General features: G+C 46.4%; 1 protein-coding gene across 3 annotated transcripts in view; it reads left to right on the top strand.

Annotated features, from left to right (window-relative positions):
• The window catches only part of MATN2 (matrilin 2), a 158,917-nt gene that overhangs the window by 35,568 nt on the left and 106,330 nt on the right, over positions 1 to 17,019 (top strand). For all 3 annotated transcript variants that reach the window (XM_011952738.1, XM_011952737.1, XM_011952736.1), the window contains exon 2: positions 16,191 to 16,760. In XM_011952738.1, the coding sequence (XP_011808128.1) occupies positions 16,191 to 16,760 (570 nt within the window). The remainder of the gene's footprint in view (positions 1 to 16,190; positions 16,761 to 17,019) is intronic.

Below are 17,019 nucleotides of genomic sequence, written 5' to 3'. Positions count from 1 at the left end.
AGGATGGTCTCGATCTCCTGACCTCGTGATCCGCCCGTCTCGGCCTCCCAAAGTGCTGGGATTACAGGCTTGAGCCACCGCGCCCGGCCGTTTTTATGAATCTTAATGCATCTGTCTTCTCTGCAGGGTTATAAGCTCCTCCCAGGCTGAGACTGGTTCTCATACTGTATCCCTAGAACCCAGCACAAAGAGGGGGTTCCTGCAATGTTTGTACAACTCAACCAAACCAAAATGATGACAGAATTGTTTCCAAAGACAAACTTTGCCTTTGCTGGCACAGGGGTGTGGAACCTTGTACCCTGTTGTCTAACTAGCCCCTTCCTCCTTGCATACCTGCCTCTCCTCCCCTCCTCCTTCCAGGGAAAGGCCCTGAGGCACTGTTTTGGGGCCTCCACCTCTTTCCTCTCCTGTCTTGCAGCCCTGCCCTGCATTGCTATTCACAGGTCTCTCTGCTCTGCTCTGGCTTTCACTTGCTGAATTCTCAGAAAGCAGATGAAGCAATTTATTCAGTTAAAGTGCTCCTGTGGGTCAAATGCCAGTTTGCTTTTTAAAACCTGCCTATGCTGCTTTTTACTTTGCAGAGAGCAGAAATAAATTACCTGTTTTGTTTCCTGGTGCTTTCTGCACTCTCTTGTATTGAGGGATGGTGTGTGTGTGTGTGTATTACAATTTTAAGAACATATCATTTCTCAATTTGAAAAAGGAAGATAGTGAGGGGGTTTGATAGAGAATATCAAAATTATTTTGTATGTATTCAGTCAGCTCATTTTTTTTTTTTTTGAGACGGAGTCTCGCTCTGTTGCCCAGGCTGGAGTGCAGTGGCTGGATCTCAGCTCACTGCAAGCTCCGCCTCCCGGGTTTACGCCATTCTCCTGCCTCAGCCTCCCGAGTAGCTGGGACTACAGGCGCCAGCCACCTCGCCCGGCTAGCTTTTTGTATTTTTTAGTAGAGATGGGGTTTCACCGTGTTAGCCAGGATGGTCTCGAACTCCTGACCTCGTGATCCACCCGTCTCGGCCTCCCAAAGTGCTGGGATTACAGGCTTGAGCCACCAAGCCCGGCCAGCTGATTTTTTAAAAGAAAAGATTTTAATATCACTGGCTATTGTTTTTATTTATTTTATTTTATTTTTTGAGACAGAGTCTCACTCATTTACCCAGGCTGGAGTGTAGTGGCGCAATCTTGGCTCACTGCAACCTCCACCTCCTGGATTTAAGCAATTCTCATGCCTCAGCCTCCCAAGTAGCTGGAATTACAGGCATGCACTATGACACATGGCTAATTTTTGTATTTTTTGTAGAGACGGGGTTTCATCATGTTGACCAGGCTGGTCTTGAACTCCTGGCCCCATGTGATCTGCCCACCTTGGCCTCCCAAAGTGCTGAGATTACAGGCATGAGACACTGTGCCTGGCCTATTGTTTTTAATTTTAACTTTAATTTTAAGTTCAGGGGTACATGTGCAGGTTTGTTATGTAGGTAAACTCATGTGTCACGGGGACTGGTTGTACAGATTATTCCATCACCCAGGTATTAAATCTACTACCCATTAGTTATTTTGCCTGATCCTCTCCCTCCTCCTACCCTCTGATGGGCCCCAGTGTGTGTTGTTCCCCTCTATGTGTCCATGTGTTCCCATCATTTAGCTCCCACTTATAAAAACCACTCTTTCACAGCTTATTTATACTTCTCTTTATCAATTAAGAAAAAGACTGTTTGTATGGCAAACTCCAAGAGAGGATGTGAGGGGCATTTTTTAGTGAGACTTGAGCAAACTACTTTACGTTGCGAGGAAATTCAATTCATTGGAAACTTTTTCCTCCAGGACTAAACTGGGGCAGCTTTCATTTTGGCTCTCTCACAAAGAAAATTGTCCAGGGTCTGGAAACCACAGTTGTTGAACCTCATATGACGTCTCTTTTCTTTCAGCTCATGCAACATTTACTAGAGGAGACTGGTGTGATGTGGCGTGTTTTTCCTTTCCTTTTTTTTTCTTTCCATTTTGCTGGCTCCCTGGCGCACACTTCCTGAGGGCCTGAGAGGGCTGCGTTCCTAAAGGAATTTATGACAGTCAGCAGGGACAACTGAAATTTGAGCTGGTGTGAACCCAGAATCCCTCAGGGCCCTACTGGCTGGAGTCTCTGCTTTAGGGAGCATCATTGCTACCCAAAGATGCACACCCATTCCCCAGCACCTTCATAAAACAACAACAAAAACTTGTCATGGCATTGCCAAGCATATTTTGCATAAAAACTACCCAGGATGGATTCTATCTCCATGGGCAGATGGAATCCATCCCGAAAGCATCTTTCTCTGCCAGCACACTCACCTCTCTCTGCTCTGCAAATACCCTTCTGGGTAGGAGCTTGTTCAAGGGTACACAGAGCAAATCCGACAATTCTGAAATTTCAACTTTTGTTTGTGAACTTCGGCTCTGCTCAGGAAGAACTTGTCAGAATGAAGGTTGACATTCAGCCTGTGTCTCAAGCATTCTTGAGAGAAACACACAGTGCCTGGCATCTTGAATGGTATCAGCTGCTTGCTACCCAGCTCTTTGGGATAAGTGAGTCCATGAGAGAAAATATACACAGCAGGGAGAAGACTGCACCAGCTCTAGCAGGACAGGGAGCCTGGCTACTCCAACTTCCTTTTCCCGAGCCATCTGCTACTTTTCTTTTTCTGCAACTAGGCATCCAAAGCAGGATGTATGCAGGGGAAGACCCTGGAAATCACCTCCATCTAGATGTACATTGTTGCGTTTATCCTCAGTAGTTGGTCAAGAAGTAGAGTGTATTCTCTATATATCTCTATTGGGTTCATCCCCCCTTATTCAGAAGTAGAATATCTAGGCTGGGCATGGTGGCTCACACCTGTAATCCCAGCAATTTGGGAGACTGAGGCTGGTGGATTGCCTGAGCTCAGGAGTTCAAGATCAGCCTGGGCAACATGGCAAAACCCTGTCTCTTTCAAAACTACAAAAAATTAGTCAGGTGTGGTGGTGTGTGCCTATAGTCCCAGCTACTCGGGAGGCTAAGGTGGGAGGATTGCTTGAGCCTGGGAGGCGGAGGTTGCAGTAAGCCAAGACTGCGCCACTGAACTCCAGCCTGGGTGACAGAGTGAGACCCAGTCTCAAAAAAAGAAAAAAGTTTTAAAAAAGTTTTAAAAATATGAATTTTAAGAAAAGAAGAATCTCTAGCGACTGTTGAGTGTGATCTGAAGTTAGGGTGTTCTGCTTAAGCATAGATTGTGCCTATTGAATAATAATTCCTCTTACCCTGCCTAGCTCTACAGTCGCCTCTATACTTGTCTCGATGACCCCTGCACTGTGAGCTTCTTGAGGCCGGGGCCTGACGGTACAGCACTAACCATTGTATTTTGCCTGTGATGCCTTCAGTAAAGTGCTTTCTTATGTGCCAGCCCTGAGCCAGGCATTGATGAAAGATGAGTAAGTCAAAGTCATGATCTCAAAGGTGGTTTATAGATTGATGGGACTTGCAGGCCAGTAAATACCATAAGTATTTGTGGGGCGACATCACGCACGTTAAGTTACTCATTCGGCTTACTGTCATCACGACCTGGTGCTGAGAGGGCACATTTGAACTCTGGTAGGTGCAGCAGGTGAATCACTGGGGCCTGAGCGATGCCTCCCAGGGCACTGGCCAGGGCAGAGGGTGAAGTGGGGACATTTGCACTTAGGGGACTGTGTCTTGAGTTAAGCTTTATCTCCTGAGTCGCATGCCAGGCTCAGCTTCCAGTCAATGTGTTATCTGGTGATGGGGAGGGTAAAGGGCTCTTCACTCTTGGACACCTACTGGGAGCAGTGGCTAAAAATGCAGATGTTAGAGTCAGACTGACTTGGGGTTTGAATCCCTGTTCTGCCCCCACTCATTAATCCCCTTACTGTGCACTTGCCACTTAACCCCTCTGAGCCTCACACAAGTGGAGGGCAACGGTGCCCATCTTCTTTATTTTCTGAACCTAATTGAATGCCAGATGTATATGTCATGCACGTGATCTGATAATGGAACAGAATATTTGCATCAGGAGACACAAAAGACTCCAGGATGTATGACTGCCATATTTCCAAGGCCACTCCTGGTTTGGGGGAAGAAGGTGGCAGGACATCAGAATGGGGTGCCCTGCCACTATCTTCTTTTCTAGACCCTTGGCAGATGGTCTCTCAGGCTCACAGATCCCTAGAGACAGAGCTCTCAGAATTGTTGTGCTTAAGAATCACTTGGAGCAATTACGAATGCAGATTCCTGGGCCTTAACCCCAGATATTCTGATTCCCTGGGTCTAGGGTACAGCTGGAATGCAGTGGTGCGCTCGCAGCTTGCTGCAACCTCTGCCTCTCAAGTTCAAGCGATTCTCCTGCCTCAGCCTCCTGAGTAGCTGGGATTACAGGCGCCTGCCACCATGCCTGGCTAATTTTTGTATTTTTAGTAGAGGCAGGGTTTCACTATGTTGGCCAGGTTGGTCTCAAACTCCTGACCTCAAGTGATCCACCTACCTCGGCCTCCCAAAGTGCTGGGATTACAGGCATGAGCCACCATGCCTGGCCGTCCCCGCCTGTTTCTGATGTTATCGAGCTGTCGAGTATCCCAGCTGCTACCTGTTCTTTATTGTGCCTCTGCTGACTAGCATTCCCAGCCCATTCCAGCTCATGGCAGGGTATCTGCAATCTTTCTCTTCCCTGCCCTCCCACACCTCCCACCCACAAGCTTTACCTGGAAGCTCATGTACACACCAAAGGGAATAAGCAAGGACCCAGACGGGCAGCCAGGTGCCTGGTACTAGACCGGGTACTAGGGATTCATAGGAGACACTGCATGTGGCCAGGTAGCTGCAGGAGATACTGGTGGAAGATGGTCAGACAGAGGTAAGCAGGAAGTGCTGGGGCTCAGAGGAAGGCCAATGAGGCCAGTGGAGAGTGGCCCATCAAGGAAAGGTTTTCAAAATAGATGACCACAGGGCTGAGTCTTAAGCTGAACAGGGAGCTGAGGGCATGCCTAGCAGAGAGGGCACTGTGTAGGGACTACAGACAGGCAGTGTGACATTGTTGGGGTATAAGGTATAGGGCAGGGAGTGGTGGGCTGGTGGAGAAGGCTGAGTTCGTGAGTTCATTCTCCCCTGAACATCAGCAACCTTGCCATTAGTGACCCTTAGGATGGTGGCTTTTGAATAAATTGCTTTGATTGAATAACTCCCCGAGACTCATGGATACTGGCAGTTTATGTGTTTATTTATATATTTATTTATGAGACAGAGTTTCACTCTGTTGCCCAGGATGGAGTACAGTGGCATGATCTCAGCTCACTGCAATCTCTGCCTTCTGGATTCAAGCAATTCTTCTGCCTCAGCCTCCTGAGTAACTGGGACTACAGGAGCACACTACCATGCCTGGCTAGTTTTTGCATTTTTAGTAGAGATGGGGTTTTGCCATGTTGGTCTCGAACTCCTGACCTCAGGTGATCTGCCCACCTCAACCTCCCAAAATGCTGGGATTACAGGCAGGAGCCACTTTGCCCAGCCCGATACTGGGAATTTAAAGCTGTTATTTCCAGTTCTTGGGACTCAGATCAATGAAACTCACCAAAATACTCATTCATGGGAAAGTTCTGGCAGAAAGAGGAAGATTAAGGTCCATTTTTGTCAGGAGAGTCTCTCTCTGGAAAAGCCATTGATGAGATGACTGGGGCATAAGGTTGGGGGAGTCTAATGGCAGTGACTGGAAAGTGACACCTTGAGGACAAATCGGTTTCTTTTCATAAGCTCCCTCCAGTCTATGTGTGATGGGAAACTGGAGTGCTGTGTCAAGAGGAATCCTGTGATTGAACTTTGATTCTGAGACCAGGACTGATTAGGGCTGTCGGCCACAGGTGCCAGGGCTGGGGACATGGGGGTGACATGCAAGGCTTGGACTTGCCATCCTGACTCCAGATTTTATCATGTGACCAGCTGTCTCCCTTTCTTTGGTTTATGCAGTTGATTTCAAACCCTACATGCAGGGCTTGACATTTTTACCAATTACACTTCATCTTATTAGTTTCTACTCATTATTCCATCCCTCAGAAACCCTTTCTGGGCCTGACTCTGTTACTCAGATTATTAGCAGTTCCTCCCAGCGTTGTATGCAGTGGTGTAGGGAGAACCACAAATGCCTCCAGAATTTGCAAAAATGTTCGGAAAATGTTACGAAGTGGGAAATTATTTGCTAATGAGTTCACAATATGTCTTAGACCCATTAAGTAATCCAGGGTGTCTCCCTAATATAGTAGAAGCAAGTTTTCAGAATATTCCCCAGCGGTTTTTTCAGAAAATGTGAATGGAGCACGACTGAGTCAAAGAAAGCCCTAGCTCATCAACTGCCTTCTGCAGTGTCAGGCCTGATGCAATGCCGCAGCTGGCAACTGACTAATAAGGGAATTGGAGAGGGGAGAATTGATTATTTCCTGGCCAAGGACCATGGTGCCTTAATCAAGTGCCCTAAATGCAGGGGACTGCAGGGGAAGTCGCTCTGGGGTACAAAACAAATATAGTCTAAATTACATCTGAAATAGCCTTTCAATTGTCCTTAAGTACTGAGAGCTGGTCACAGTCTGGAGGCACACAGGGACAGAAGCACCTGAGGAGGCTCAGGGGCCGCATCTCGGGTGTCTGTGGAGGTGCTTCTGCAGGAGCACAGCGGTGGGTGGGATCCCAGTGCTGTGTCGCATGGTCGTCTTTGCTCTCAGTCCATCTGTCTCGCTGTCTTTCTTTGACAAGCTCATGTAGTTCAAGTCTCATAAACCAAATGCGTATAGCCGGGGTTCCCAAGCCCCAGGCTGTGGACCGATATCAGTCTGTGACCTGTTAGGAACCAGGCTGCACAGCAGAAAGTGAACGGCGGGTGATCATTACCACCTGAGCTCCACCTCCTGTGAGATCAGTGGCGACATTCCATTCTCATACGAGCGCAAACCCTATTGTGAACTGTGCATGGGAGGGATCTAGGTTGCACACTCCTTATGAGAATCTAAATAACGCCTGATGATCTGAGGTGAAACAGTCCCCCTCTTCCCCACTCTGTCCCTGGAAAATTTGTCTTCCATGAAACCAGTCCCTGGTACCAAAAAGGTTGGGGACTGCTGGCTTATTGGATGCAATTTCCTTGTATTCTGGTGTGCTAGTTTTATATTCTTATGGTGGAGGATCCATACCACTTTCACAGTTTGATGAGAATATCTCTTCCAATCTTTCTATTTGTTTTGCTCTGACCCCATGCCCACCTGTCAGCCCTCCGTCATGAATGCGGTTTTACCCGGAAGCTCATGTGCCGACCCTTCACATGGCCAGCCTTGTCTGCCTGCCCTTATTTCTCACTGAAAAAGAATGTTAGCCCTTATAGTCAGACAGTGTCTCATATGATTAGCTAGTTTACTTCTATTCATTTTTTCAGACATGGGTAAAATTGAGTATTTCAATCTTTGTTGCAGAGCACCAGGCTCTAAGACCAGGTTGGTAGAAGGATTCTATTTCATGTGCCAGTTCTGACAGATTGTTTACTGGTACTTGAAGTGCCACGTTGAAAGGATCCAGACTGAGGGGGACAGGGCCAGAATTGATTAACAATATCTGCCAGGGACTGAAGAAAAAGGCATTGCTAAGCTTGCCTTAGAGCCTGAAATAGTCAACCTTTCCCTCTCCTTCTCTACCAAGAGATAGTCAACCACTCCCTCACTGTCCTTCTCTCTCAGCACGTATCATTAGAGACCTCCTTCCAGACTGGCTTGATATGTTTATATTTATCAACAACAGCACACTGTATCTTTTTGGTCTGCCTGCTTCATGTATCCCATTATTATTTGTGTCCCTTTCACAGTCGGGAGTCTTTTCCTTCCTTTGTATCCCCAGGGCCTGACGTATGTCAGGTATGTTGAATGACTGGCTCTACGTAACAGTTCTACCTAATTGTTCTGCATACAGGGAATCTGCCTCATTAGGGTCAGTCATTTGCCTTGCTGAGATCTATACTACAGAGTTCCCTGGATCCTCTTGCTCTGTGCCATCTAGGAATAAAACATACATTTTGCACGCCCCCCCCCCCCACCTTTTTTTTTCTTTCTTAAACTCCTGCTGGCTCTTTATGATCATGGCTTGCTGTCTCTCTTTCTCTCTGTTCTTCTCTCATCATAAAATAGCTTTTTCTCCCCAGTGTCCCTTTGAAACTCTTGGTGAGCTAGTTTATTCTCTGTCCCTTTAGGAAATTTTAATCATGTTTTTAATCATGCTTCGTAGTGTTTTGGGTCACCCTTACGTAATTTTTAAAATCCTCTGGTTATTCCTAGTTCTAAGAACAGTTTTGGCTCTTGGCTTACTGCTGCTCTGTCCAGCATTACCCTTGTCATAATTGTTGGTGATTTCAATATCCACATGAATCATGAATCATCCTTTAATAGCTTTGAGACTCTTTTCTCCAATATTCTGGTCTTCCACCAGATCTCAACCACTCACTTCTCTCTCTCTCTCTCTCTCTTTTTTTTTTTTCAAGATGGAGCCTCACTTTGTTGTCCAGATTGGAGTGTAGTGGCACAATGTCAGCTCACTGCTACGTCTAGCCTCCCGGGTTCAAGCAAGTCTCCTGCCTCAGGCTCCCAAGTAGCTGGGATAACAGGTGCCTGCCACCACGCCTGGCTAATATTTGTATTTTTAGTAGAGATGGTGTTTCACCATATTAGCCAGGCTGATCTCGAACTCCTAACCTCAAGTGATCCACCCGCCTTGGCCTCCCAAAGTGCTGGGATTACAGGCATGAGCTACTGTTCCCAGCTAGATTTCAGCCACATTCTTATCTTGACTGTGTAATTACAGTAACTTTAATCCCGCCATAATCTCAGTTTAAATCTCCTATCTTCCCAGCTTACCCCTACTAGTATTCCAACTCCAACAATTCTGTGACCTTATCTGGACTTTCAGTTAATTGATCCTGCTATTTTTTCACTGTCTTTCACCTCGATTCCTCTATTTCCTGCTTCCCCAGCTTTAATTCCATAGAGAATCACTATAGTCACTGTCAACTACCTTTGCCCTTTTCCTGATTCATCATTCTCGTTTGGCTACATGATAACCCTGGTTACGTTCAACTTTTGCCAGCCTTCCCCCATATCTGTGTAGCTGAATGTGGCTGCAGCAAAACATGCAACCACGTGGATTGGTCTCATGTGAATTTCATAACTGCAGCCTTCACGTAGGCCTTTAATGCGGCCTGGAAATCATACTCTAGTTCCCTAATCCCTTCACTCTTCCACTGTCCTAGAAACTGTTACAGTTTTTTTCACTTGTATTATTACATTTTTCACGGTTCTCTTGTTAAGTGCCCACAAACCATCTGCTCGTGGGAACTTTGCTGGGAATTGATATGGAACATCACATTTTCTGAAATCAATTTTCCTGGGTATTTGACTATTGTGCAGACTATAGTCCTTCTATTCCCCACAGCCCTTCAAAGATTGGTGACCCCTCTCTCTCCATCACACCTGTCCCATCCTTCATTCTCCCCCTGACCCTTGCTCCTACTGAGCTTTCCATAAGCGCTTGTCAAGGAGTGAGAATGGGAACCACCTGCAGCTTGATTTGCTGGGCTGCTGCTATCCAGGGAGGCAAGCATCTGTTTTCATCATATTATTAAGTTTTTTTTTTTTTTTTTGAGCACTTGGCAGGAGGTAGGCAAGTTTGGGCCATTGCTCTCAGGCCCTGAGTCCAGGCAAGGAAAGAACTGACCCCAGAGAGCCAGTGCAGCCCTGGTGCATCTTGCGTATTCTGGAAATGGCAGATCTAAAAGGACAAAATCCTTTCATATTCATCATGAGTATAGCTTGGTGGTTAAGAGTGCAGACTACAGAACCATCACGATAGGTTCAGATCCCAGCTCCTCTACTTCCTAGTGATAAAAGAAAAAATTCAACCAAATTAAATTTAAAGGAGTTTAACTGAGCAATGAACAATTTGTGAATCGGGCAGCACCCAGAATCACAGCAGATTCACAGAGACTCCAGTACAGCCACGTGGTGGAGGATTTATAGACAAAAAGGGAAATGACGTACAGAAATCAAAAGTGAGGTATACAACGGGTGGATTGGCTACCAGCTGGCGTTTTTCTTATTTGAACACAGTTTGAACACTCAGCAGTGTATGAATGGTTGAAATACGGTCGCTGGGATTGGCCAAGACTCAGCTATTGTTACAGATGCATACTCCTAAGTTAGGTTTTCAATCTTGTCTGCTTACTAATCTTGGTTGCAGTTTTTCCACAAAGACTGAAATATAGAAGCATGGAGTCATTCTCAGGCCATATTTGGTTCACTTTTACACTAGGTAGGAGAACTCAAGCAAGTCATCTCACCTCTCTAGACTCACCATCCCCATCTATTAAAGAACAGTAACAACACCTACTTTTTAAGGTATGTGTGAAGAGTAAACAAGCCAACACCTGTAAAGCATTCAGAACAAGGTCTGGCACTAATTAAGTGCTCAATAAATATTAGCTATAAATTACAATTATTTTATCTTTTGAGTCTCACAACAGTATTGTAAGGTATTATTATCCCTATCTTGCCGAGGAAGAGACTGAGGGTCACACAGGTTAAGGAGAGGCTCAAGATCATTTGGACAGAAAGGGGCAGAGGTTGAGCTTGCGTGGGATCATAGGACTCTAATACTGTTTCACTTAGGATTTCAGAGCCCGCTTTGGTCTCCAGATGAAATGATTTTACCCTTGTCATGGAGATTCATACTCATTCCTTCTCCAAATGTGTCCTAACTTCCCCAGGCAGATGGCACCAAATATTTACAGTATGATTACACGGCCTTGATTGAATTTAGCCAGAACGGGAGAGAGGCTGATTAGTGACAAGGCTGCAATCTTGAGAGGAGGAAATAGTTCTGAGGTTGCACATTGTCATTCTGCTGGAGTAGGAATGTTGCTTAAAATTGTCCTGGCTCAATTCCCTTTCTCTGGAAGGGTAAAAGACACTCATTTGCCCAATACATGGACTTTGGAGTCAAGCTGACAGTACTGGAAGAGCTGTTAACAGAGTCCAGATCATCACTTTATGGTTAGAGGGAGGACGTTTTATTATGGGCCCACAAACCATCTTCCAACTGTGGCTGAAAACCCTGTCATGAGAGGCCAGAAGGAAGATCATTGTATGTTCTTCTCCCAGGCCAAGGAGACAGGATGTCCTTCATCAGAACCAATTGTCAGCATAAGAAGAACACACACCAAGGAAATACATTTCCTGGAAACATCTCTCAACAGTTCCCATGTGGAGAATATGTGAGGCTTTTCACAGCAAATGTTTTAGAGTGCTCCCAGGTATCTGCAAAGCTCCTATCATAATAGCTGGCTGTATTGATAATTTCATAAGGGTGCCTGCCATGAGACAATGGAAAGGGCATCAGGTTTGACCATGGTGAGCCATGAGGGCCTTGCAGAGATAGAGTCAACTCTCTGGGCCTCAGTTTTCCTTTCTATAAAGTGAGTGACTTGGACTCTGTTGGGACCCCTCCACCTCTAAGAGTCTGCTAGTCTATGATTCCATGAATTAAACTTCAGAAGTCGTTATGCTCCCTCATAAAATGGCAAAGACTTGGGTCCTAGAATCTCTGACTCCATTAGCAGGACCACACCTCCTCTAGAACTTTTGGCTTCGTGTTTGTCATCATCTTTTTGAACTAACTGCTCTGATTCAATCTCTTTCACCTGACGACTTGCTTCCACCAGAATTCTATTTAATTCCACAGATGTTGAATGAAGACTTTCTGAGTTTCCAACTGCATGCCTACAAAGATAAATGAGACTAGTTTCCCAACCTTGAGGAAGTCCCAGTGAGATAGCAAGGTCAAGACTTTATAGAACTTCTTTTCTTCTGATCTCTCTATTTCTTTGACTTCTGTGTATCCCTAGACCAGTAACATTGACTTTACCAGGGAACTTGTTAGAAATGGAAACCTGCGGAATCAGAAGCTCTGGGGTTGTGGTGCACTGGTCTTAGTTTTGTTATTGTTGTTGTTGGTTTTTTTTTTTTTTTTTGAGACGGAGTCTTGCTCTGTCACCCAGGCTGGAGTGCAGTGGCCGGATCTCAGCTCACTGCAAGCTCCGCCTCTCAGGTTTACGCCATTCTCCTGCCTCAGCCTCCCAAGTAGCTGGGACTACAGGCGCCCGCCACCTTGCCCGGCTAGTTTTTTGTATTTTTTAGTAGAGATGGGGCTTCACCGTGTTAGCCAGGATGGTCTCGATCTCCTGACCTCGTGATCTGCCCGTCTTGGCCTCCCAAAGTGCTGGGATTACAGGCTTGAGCCACCGCGCCCGGCCCGTTGTTGTTTTTTTTTTTTGAGATGCCATTGTGCTCCTTGTTGCCCAGGCTGGAGCACAATGGCACCATCTTGGCTCATAGCAACCTCTGCCTTCCAGGTTCAAGCGATTCTCCTGTCTCAGCCTCCTGAATAGCTGGGATTACGGGCATGCGCCACCACAACCAGCTAATTTTGTATTATTATTATTATTATTACTTTTTTAGTAGAGATGGGGTTTCTCCTTGTTGGTCAGGCTGGTCTTGAACTCCCGACCTCAGGTGATCTGCCTGCCTCGGCCTCCCAAAGTGCTGGGATTACAGGCGTGAGCCACTGTGTACTTGGCCTGGTCTTTGTTTTTAATAAGTCCTCTAGAGAATTGAGATGCACATTTGAGTTTGAGAACCATTGAACTAGCCCTTTCAGGGACAAGCTATGAGACTGTGGTTCTGAGCCCTCAGGGACCCAAGGAGACATTTTGAAGAAAATTCAGTTACTTGGGCTGCCAGGACTTGGTGTTTTCAACTCAGAATTAGAGCTTTCTTGGAACTTCCAACAACATTTTGAACCTTTGTGGTGTTTTTGTAAATGTGCAGGTGTTGTGGAAACTACCCATTTGTTTTGTAGGGAAGGAATCCAATTTAACACACAATTCTCCATGGAACTTCCAGGCTTCCCTTTAAATTGATTGTGATGCTTGGATAGATACTGAGACCATAACTAAGACCCATAATAAAGGCCCAATCCAAGGAGGATCTGCTACTTCCAAAGATATCCAAAGGAAGAGAGTTCTCGGAGTGCGAGTCTTGTGTGAATTTCCCTCCCGTCAAAGGTGCCTTAATTAATATCCTTCTCCATGGCGCGGTCTAAGCCTGGCCCCTCTTTTCAGCAGGTAAAGATTATTGGGTCACATTCTCCCTGCAGTAAGTTCAGACATTAAGGGTGGGGCAGGTGTGGCTCTTGGAGAGGGGCCTGCCTGGGTCTTGGGAATGCTCTCCCTTGTCCTCCTTCCTGGGATCTGCAGATCCATCATCCACTGCCCCAACCCAGGGCTACAGGCTAAACCATAGGAGCCTTCATGCAAATGAGACATCCCCGCCTTCTTTTTTTTCTTTTTTCTGAGACGGAGTCTTGCACTGTTGCTTGGGCTGGAGTGCAGTGGCACCATCTCAGCTCACTGCAACCTCCACCTCCTGGATTCAAGTGATTCTTCTGCCTCAGCCTCCCAAGTAGCTGGGACTACAGGCACGTGCCACCATGCCTGCCTAATTTTTTGTATTTTTAGTAGAGATAGGGCTTCACAATGTTAGCCAAGATGGTCTGGATCTCCTGACCTCATGATCCACCCACCTTGGCCTCCCAAAGTGCTAGGGTTACAGGCGTGAGCCACTGCACCTGGCTGAAAAGCACCCCTTAAGTGCCTCTTAGGGTGAACTCAGCCCCTGGGGCTCAGGGCTTGGCTGGATTTCAGTTCCTCTCACCTCCTTGAGCAGGTGCCTGTGTGCAGCACCAACCACACAGCCATAGCTGTAACCCTGCCTCTACCCAGCCTAGGGCTGGACACGAGTGAGGGCTGATGGAGGGGTGGGCAGGGGAGAGCCTATACATGCAGCCAGCACATGTCGGGAGTTCCCAAGTGCTGGATCCTTCATTACATCATTTCCTTAAATTCTTACAGCTGTCCAACGAGGTGGATAGTGGTTGCACCTCTGTATATGTTTTCTTTTTCTAAATTATGAAAGATTTCAAACCCTCAGTGCTCCCATGTTCTCAGCTATGCAGTGGGTATGATGCTTCTTGCTCCTTTCTCAAAAACTTGTTCTGAAAATCAAATGACACCACAGTGACAAAGTGCTCTGGAAAAAAGATGATAAAACATCCTGCAAATGTTAGGTTTCATATAGATTTTGTCACTGAGACCTCAAAGGCTCAGTTTCTGGGTCCTCTGTTTTGAGACACTCACCCTGGACTCACCCAGCCCCCAGGGTTATGCATGGGTATGGCAAAAGGTTGGTTTCCTGCCAGGCTACTGGTGTTTGGGGGGTGCCTCCTCTCCTAAAACCATTAGACTTGTAAGGCAGCAAGGATGAGGTGTGTGTGCAGGCACTCAGGGACGAGTCACAGTCTGGCAAGCTGGCCTGGACAGGATGACCTCACGGGCCTTTCCCACTTCTCATTTTTATGACTAGCTTCACTGTTTCATTTTGGCTTTCTCTCTCTTTCTTGCAGCTGTGGTGATTAGGATTTAGGGCAAACATTTGGGATCCCTTTTCTAATCCCTTTCAAATCCTGATTCAGCTGCAAAGTCCAGGAAGGGAGGAGAGAACGGGGGAGGAGGGACGCACCCTGGTGAAAGGCAGTAGCTCAGAATATCCGAGAAACTCCAACAGGAATGCCCAGCCTCCACCCACTGAGGCTGGAGGCTTCTCATCTCATCCAGTATCATCCTAATGCTAGAAACACAAAAGGGATGTATTTGTCTATGGACTCAAACCTTTTACAGCCTTCTTGCTTAGATGCTTAAGGCATAAATATGGTAGTCATGGTGGTAAGGGAAAGACTTAACATTTGCCTTTTTCCAATTTAACTGTGTCCTTTGTTGAAATATTTCTTAGGTCCCCTTTTCTCCATTTCCACTACTGTCCTAGGATTAGATCTGAGTCCCCTTCTCAATGAGATTAGTCCAGAAATTGTGTAGACCGTCCATGTTGCAAACCACTGCCAGACTCTGTTGACTTTTCATTATGTAACTTCCCTATGGGAGAGGTGAGTTACATAACATGATGCTAAAGATGCCCCTCACTGGTGGCATCATGTACATATTTCTCAGTCTGAAAGGAAAGATCTTTTTAAACTGGCTTCAGGCCATCTCTCCAACTAATTCCTGCCTGAAACTCCTAGTATTCCCTCTACTACAAGGTCTCATCACTTATTCTGTTACCCACCACATTCATTCCATCTTGGGCTTTGGTTCATGTGATCCGCTCCATGTGCGCCTTCTCTCTAATCTAATCACCATGCATCCGTAAGGTCAGCTAATATCCCATCTCCTTGACCCCAGCCCATTCATATCCCTATTCTCTTAGCAGCTATCGTCAGGACCACACAGTTTTCGTGACAATTATTCTTTCATAGTTTTATTAGTTAAGTCTCCCCAGGTAGACTGGAAGCTCCTTAACTTTGAACCCTGTCCTAAGCTTCTGTTATATTCTCTGCAGTGCCCAGCCAAGCTTATGTGTCATGTGGTGAAGAATAAAATAATTTTGACCCTGATCAGGTATTTGGTTACATAAAAACTGCACTGGCGACTTTCTGGAAACTAACATGTTGATTTATCTTGCAAAAAGGATTGCTATCTGATTATCGCCAGTAGTCACGATCTTCCAGCCATGCACAAATATGCCCTTATAACTTCCATGAGTGGGGAGGAAAATTGATGAAGACTGGAGGTTTCAAAGGTGATCATCAGCCCCAGGATTTCCAACAATAGCTGGTCTGCACTGGGTCCTTAACTCTCTTTTAATGTTTTTATATATATATACTTTTTAAATGCAATCTTGCTCTTGTTGCCCAGGCTGGAGTTCAGTGGCGCTGTCTCAGCTCACTGCAACCTCTGCTTCCTGGGTTCAAGCGATTCTCCTGCCTCAGCCTCTCGAGTGGCTGGGAATGCAGGTGTCTGCCACCACATCAGACTAATTTTTGTATTTTTAGTAGAGACAGGGTTTTACAGTGTTGACCAGGCTAGTCTTGAACTCCTGACCTCAGGTGATCCACCTGCCTCCCAAAGTGTTGGGATTACAGGTGTGAGCCACCATGCCTGGCCTCTCTTCTAATGTATTTGACTTCTCCTCTTTCCCCAGAGAGCTCCTGTGAGGACAAGCGGGCAGACCTGGTTTTCATCATTGACAGCTCCCGCAGTGTCAACACCCATGACTATGCAAAGGTCAAGGAGTTCCTCATGGACATCTTGCAATTCTTGGACATTGGTCCTGACGTCACCCGAGTAGGCCTGCTCCAGTATGGCAGCACTGTCAAGAATGAGTTCTCCCTCAAGACCTTTAAGAGGAAGTCCGAAGTGGAGCGTGCTGTTAAGAGGATGCGGCATTTGTCCACGGGCACCATGACGGGGCTGGCCATCCAGTATGCCCTGAACATCGCATTCTCAGAAGCAGAGGGGGCCCGACCCCTGAGGGAGAATGTGCCACGGGTCATAATGATTGTGACAGATGGGAGACCTCAGGACTCCGTGGCCGAGGTGGCTGCTAAGGCACGGGACACGGGCATCCTAATCTTTGCCATTGGTGTGGGCCAGGTAGACTTCAACACCTTGAAGGCCATTGGGAGTGAGCCCCACGAGGACCATGTCTTCCTGGTGGCCAATTTCAGCCAGATTGAGACGCTGACCTCTGTGTTCCAGAAGAAGTTGTGCAGTAAGTCCTGCTCCTCTGTCACTCTTCTAGAGAAACCATTAGAATTCATTCATTCATCTTCAAGTGTTCATTCTCTGTTACCATGTCCCAGATACTGTGCTGGCAATGGGTTTTCAACAAAGGCCAAGATAAACACAATGTGCTCCAGAGGCTTACACTTTGACCAAGGAGACACTTTTTTTTCTTTTTCCTCTTGAGACGGAGTCTTGCTCTGTCGCCCAGGCTGGAGTGCAGTGGTGCAATCTCGGCTCACTGCAAG

Source organism: Colobus angolensis, unplaced genomic scaffold (assembly GCF_000951035.1).
Source record: "Colobus angolensis palliatus isolate OR3802 unplaced genomic scaffold, Cang.pa_1.0 Scaffold349, whole genome shotgun sequence".
Lineage (NCBI taxonomy): Eukaryota > Metazoa > Chordata > Mammalia > Primates > Cercopithecidae > Colobus > Colobus angolensis.
The sequence above is the reverse complement of the archived record's forward strand: the minus strand, read 5'-3'. Positions and strand labels throughout refer to the sequence as shown.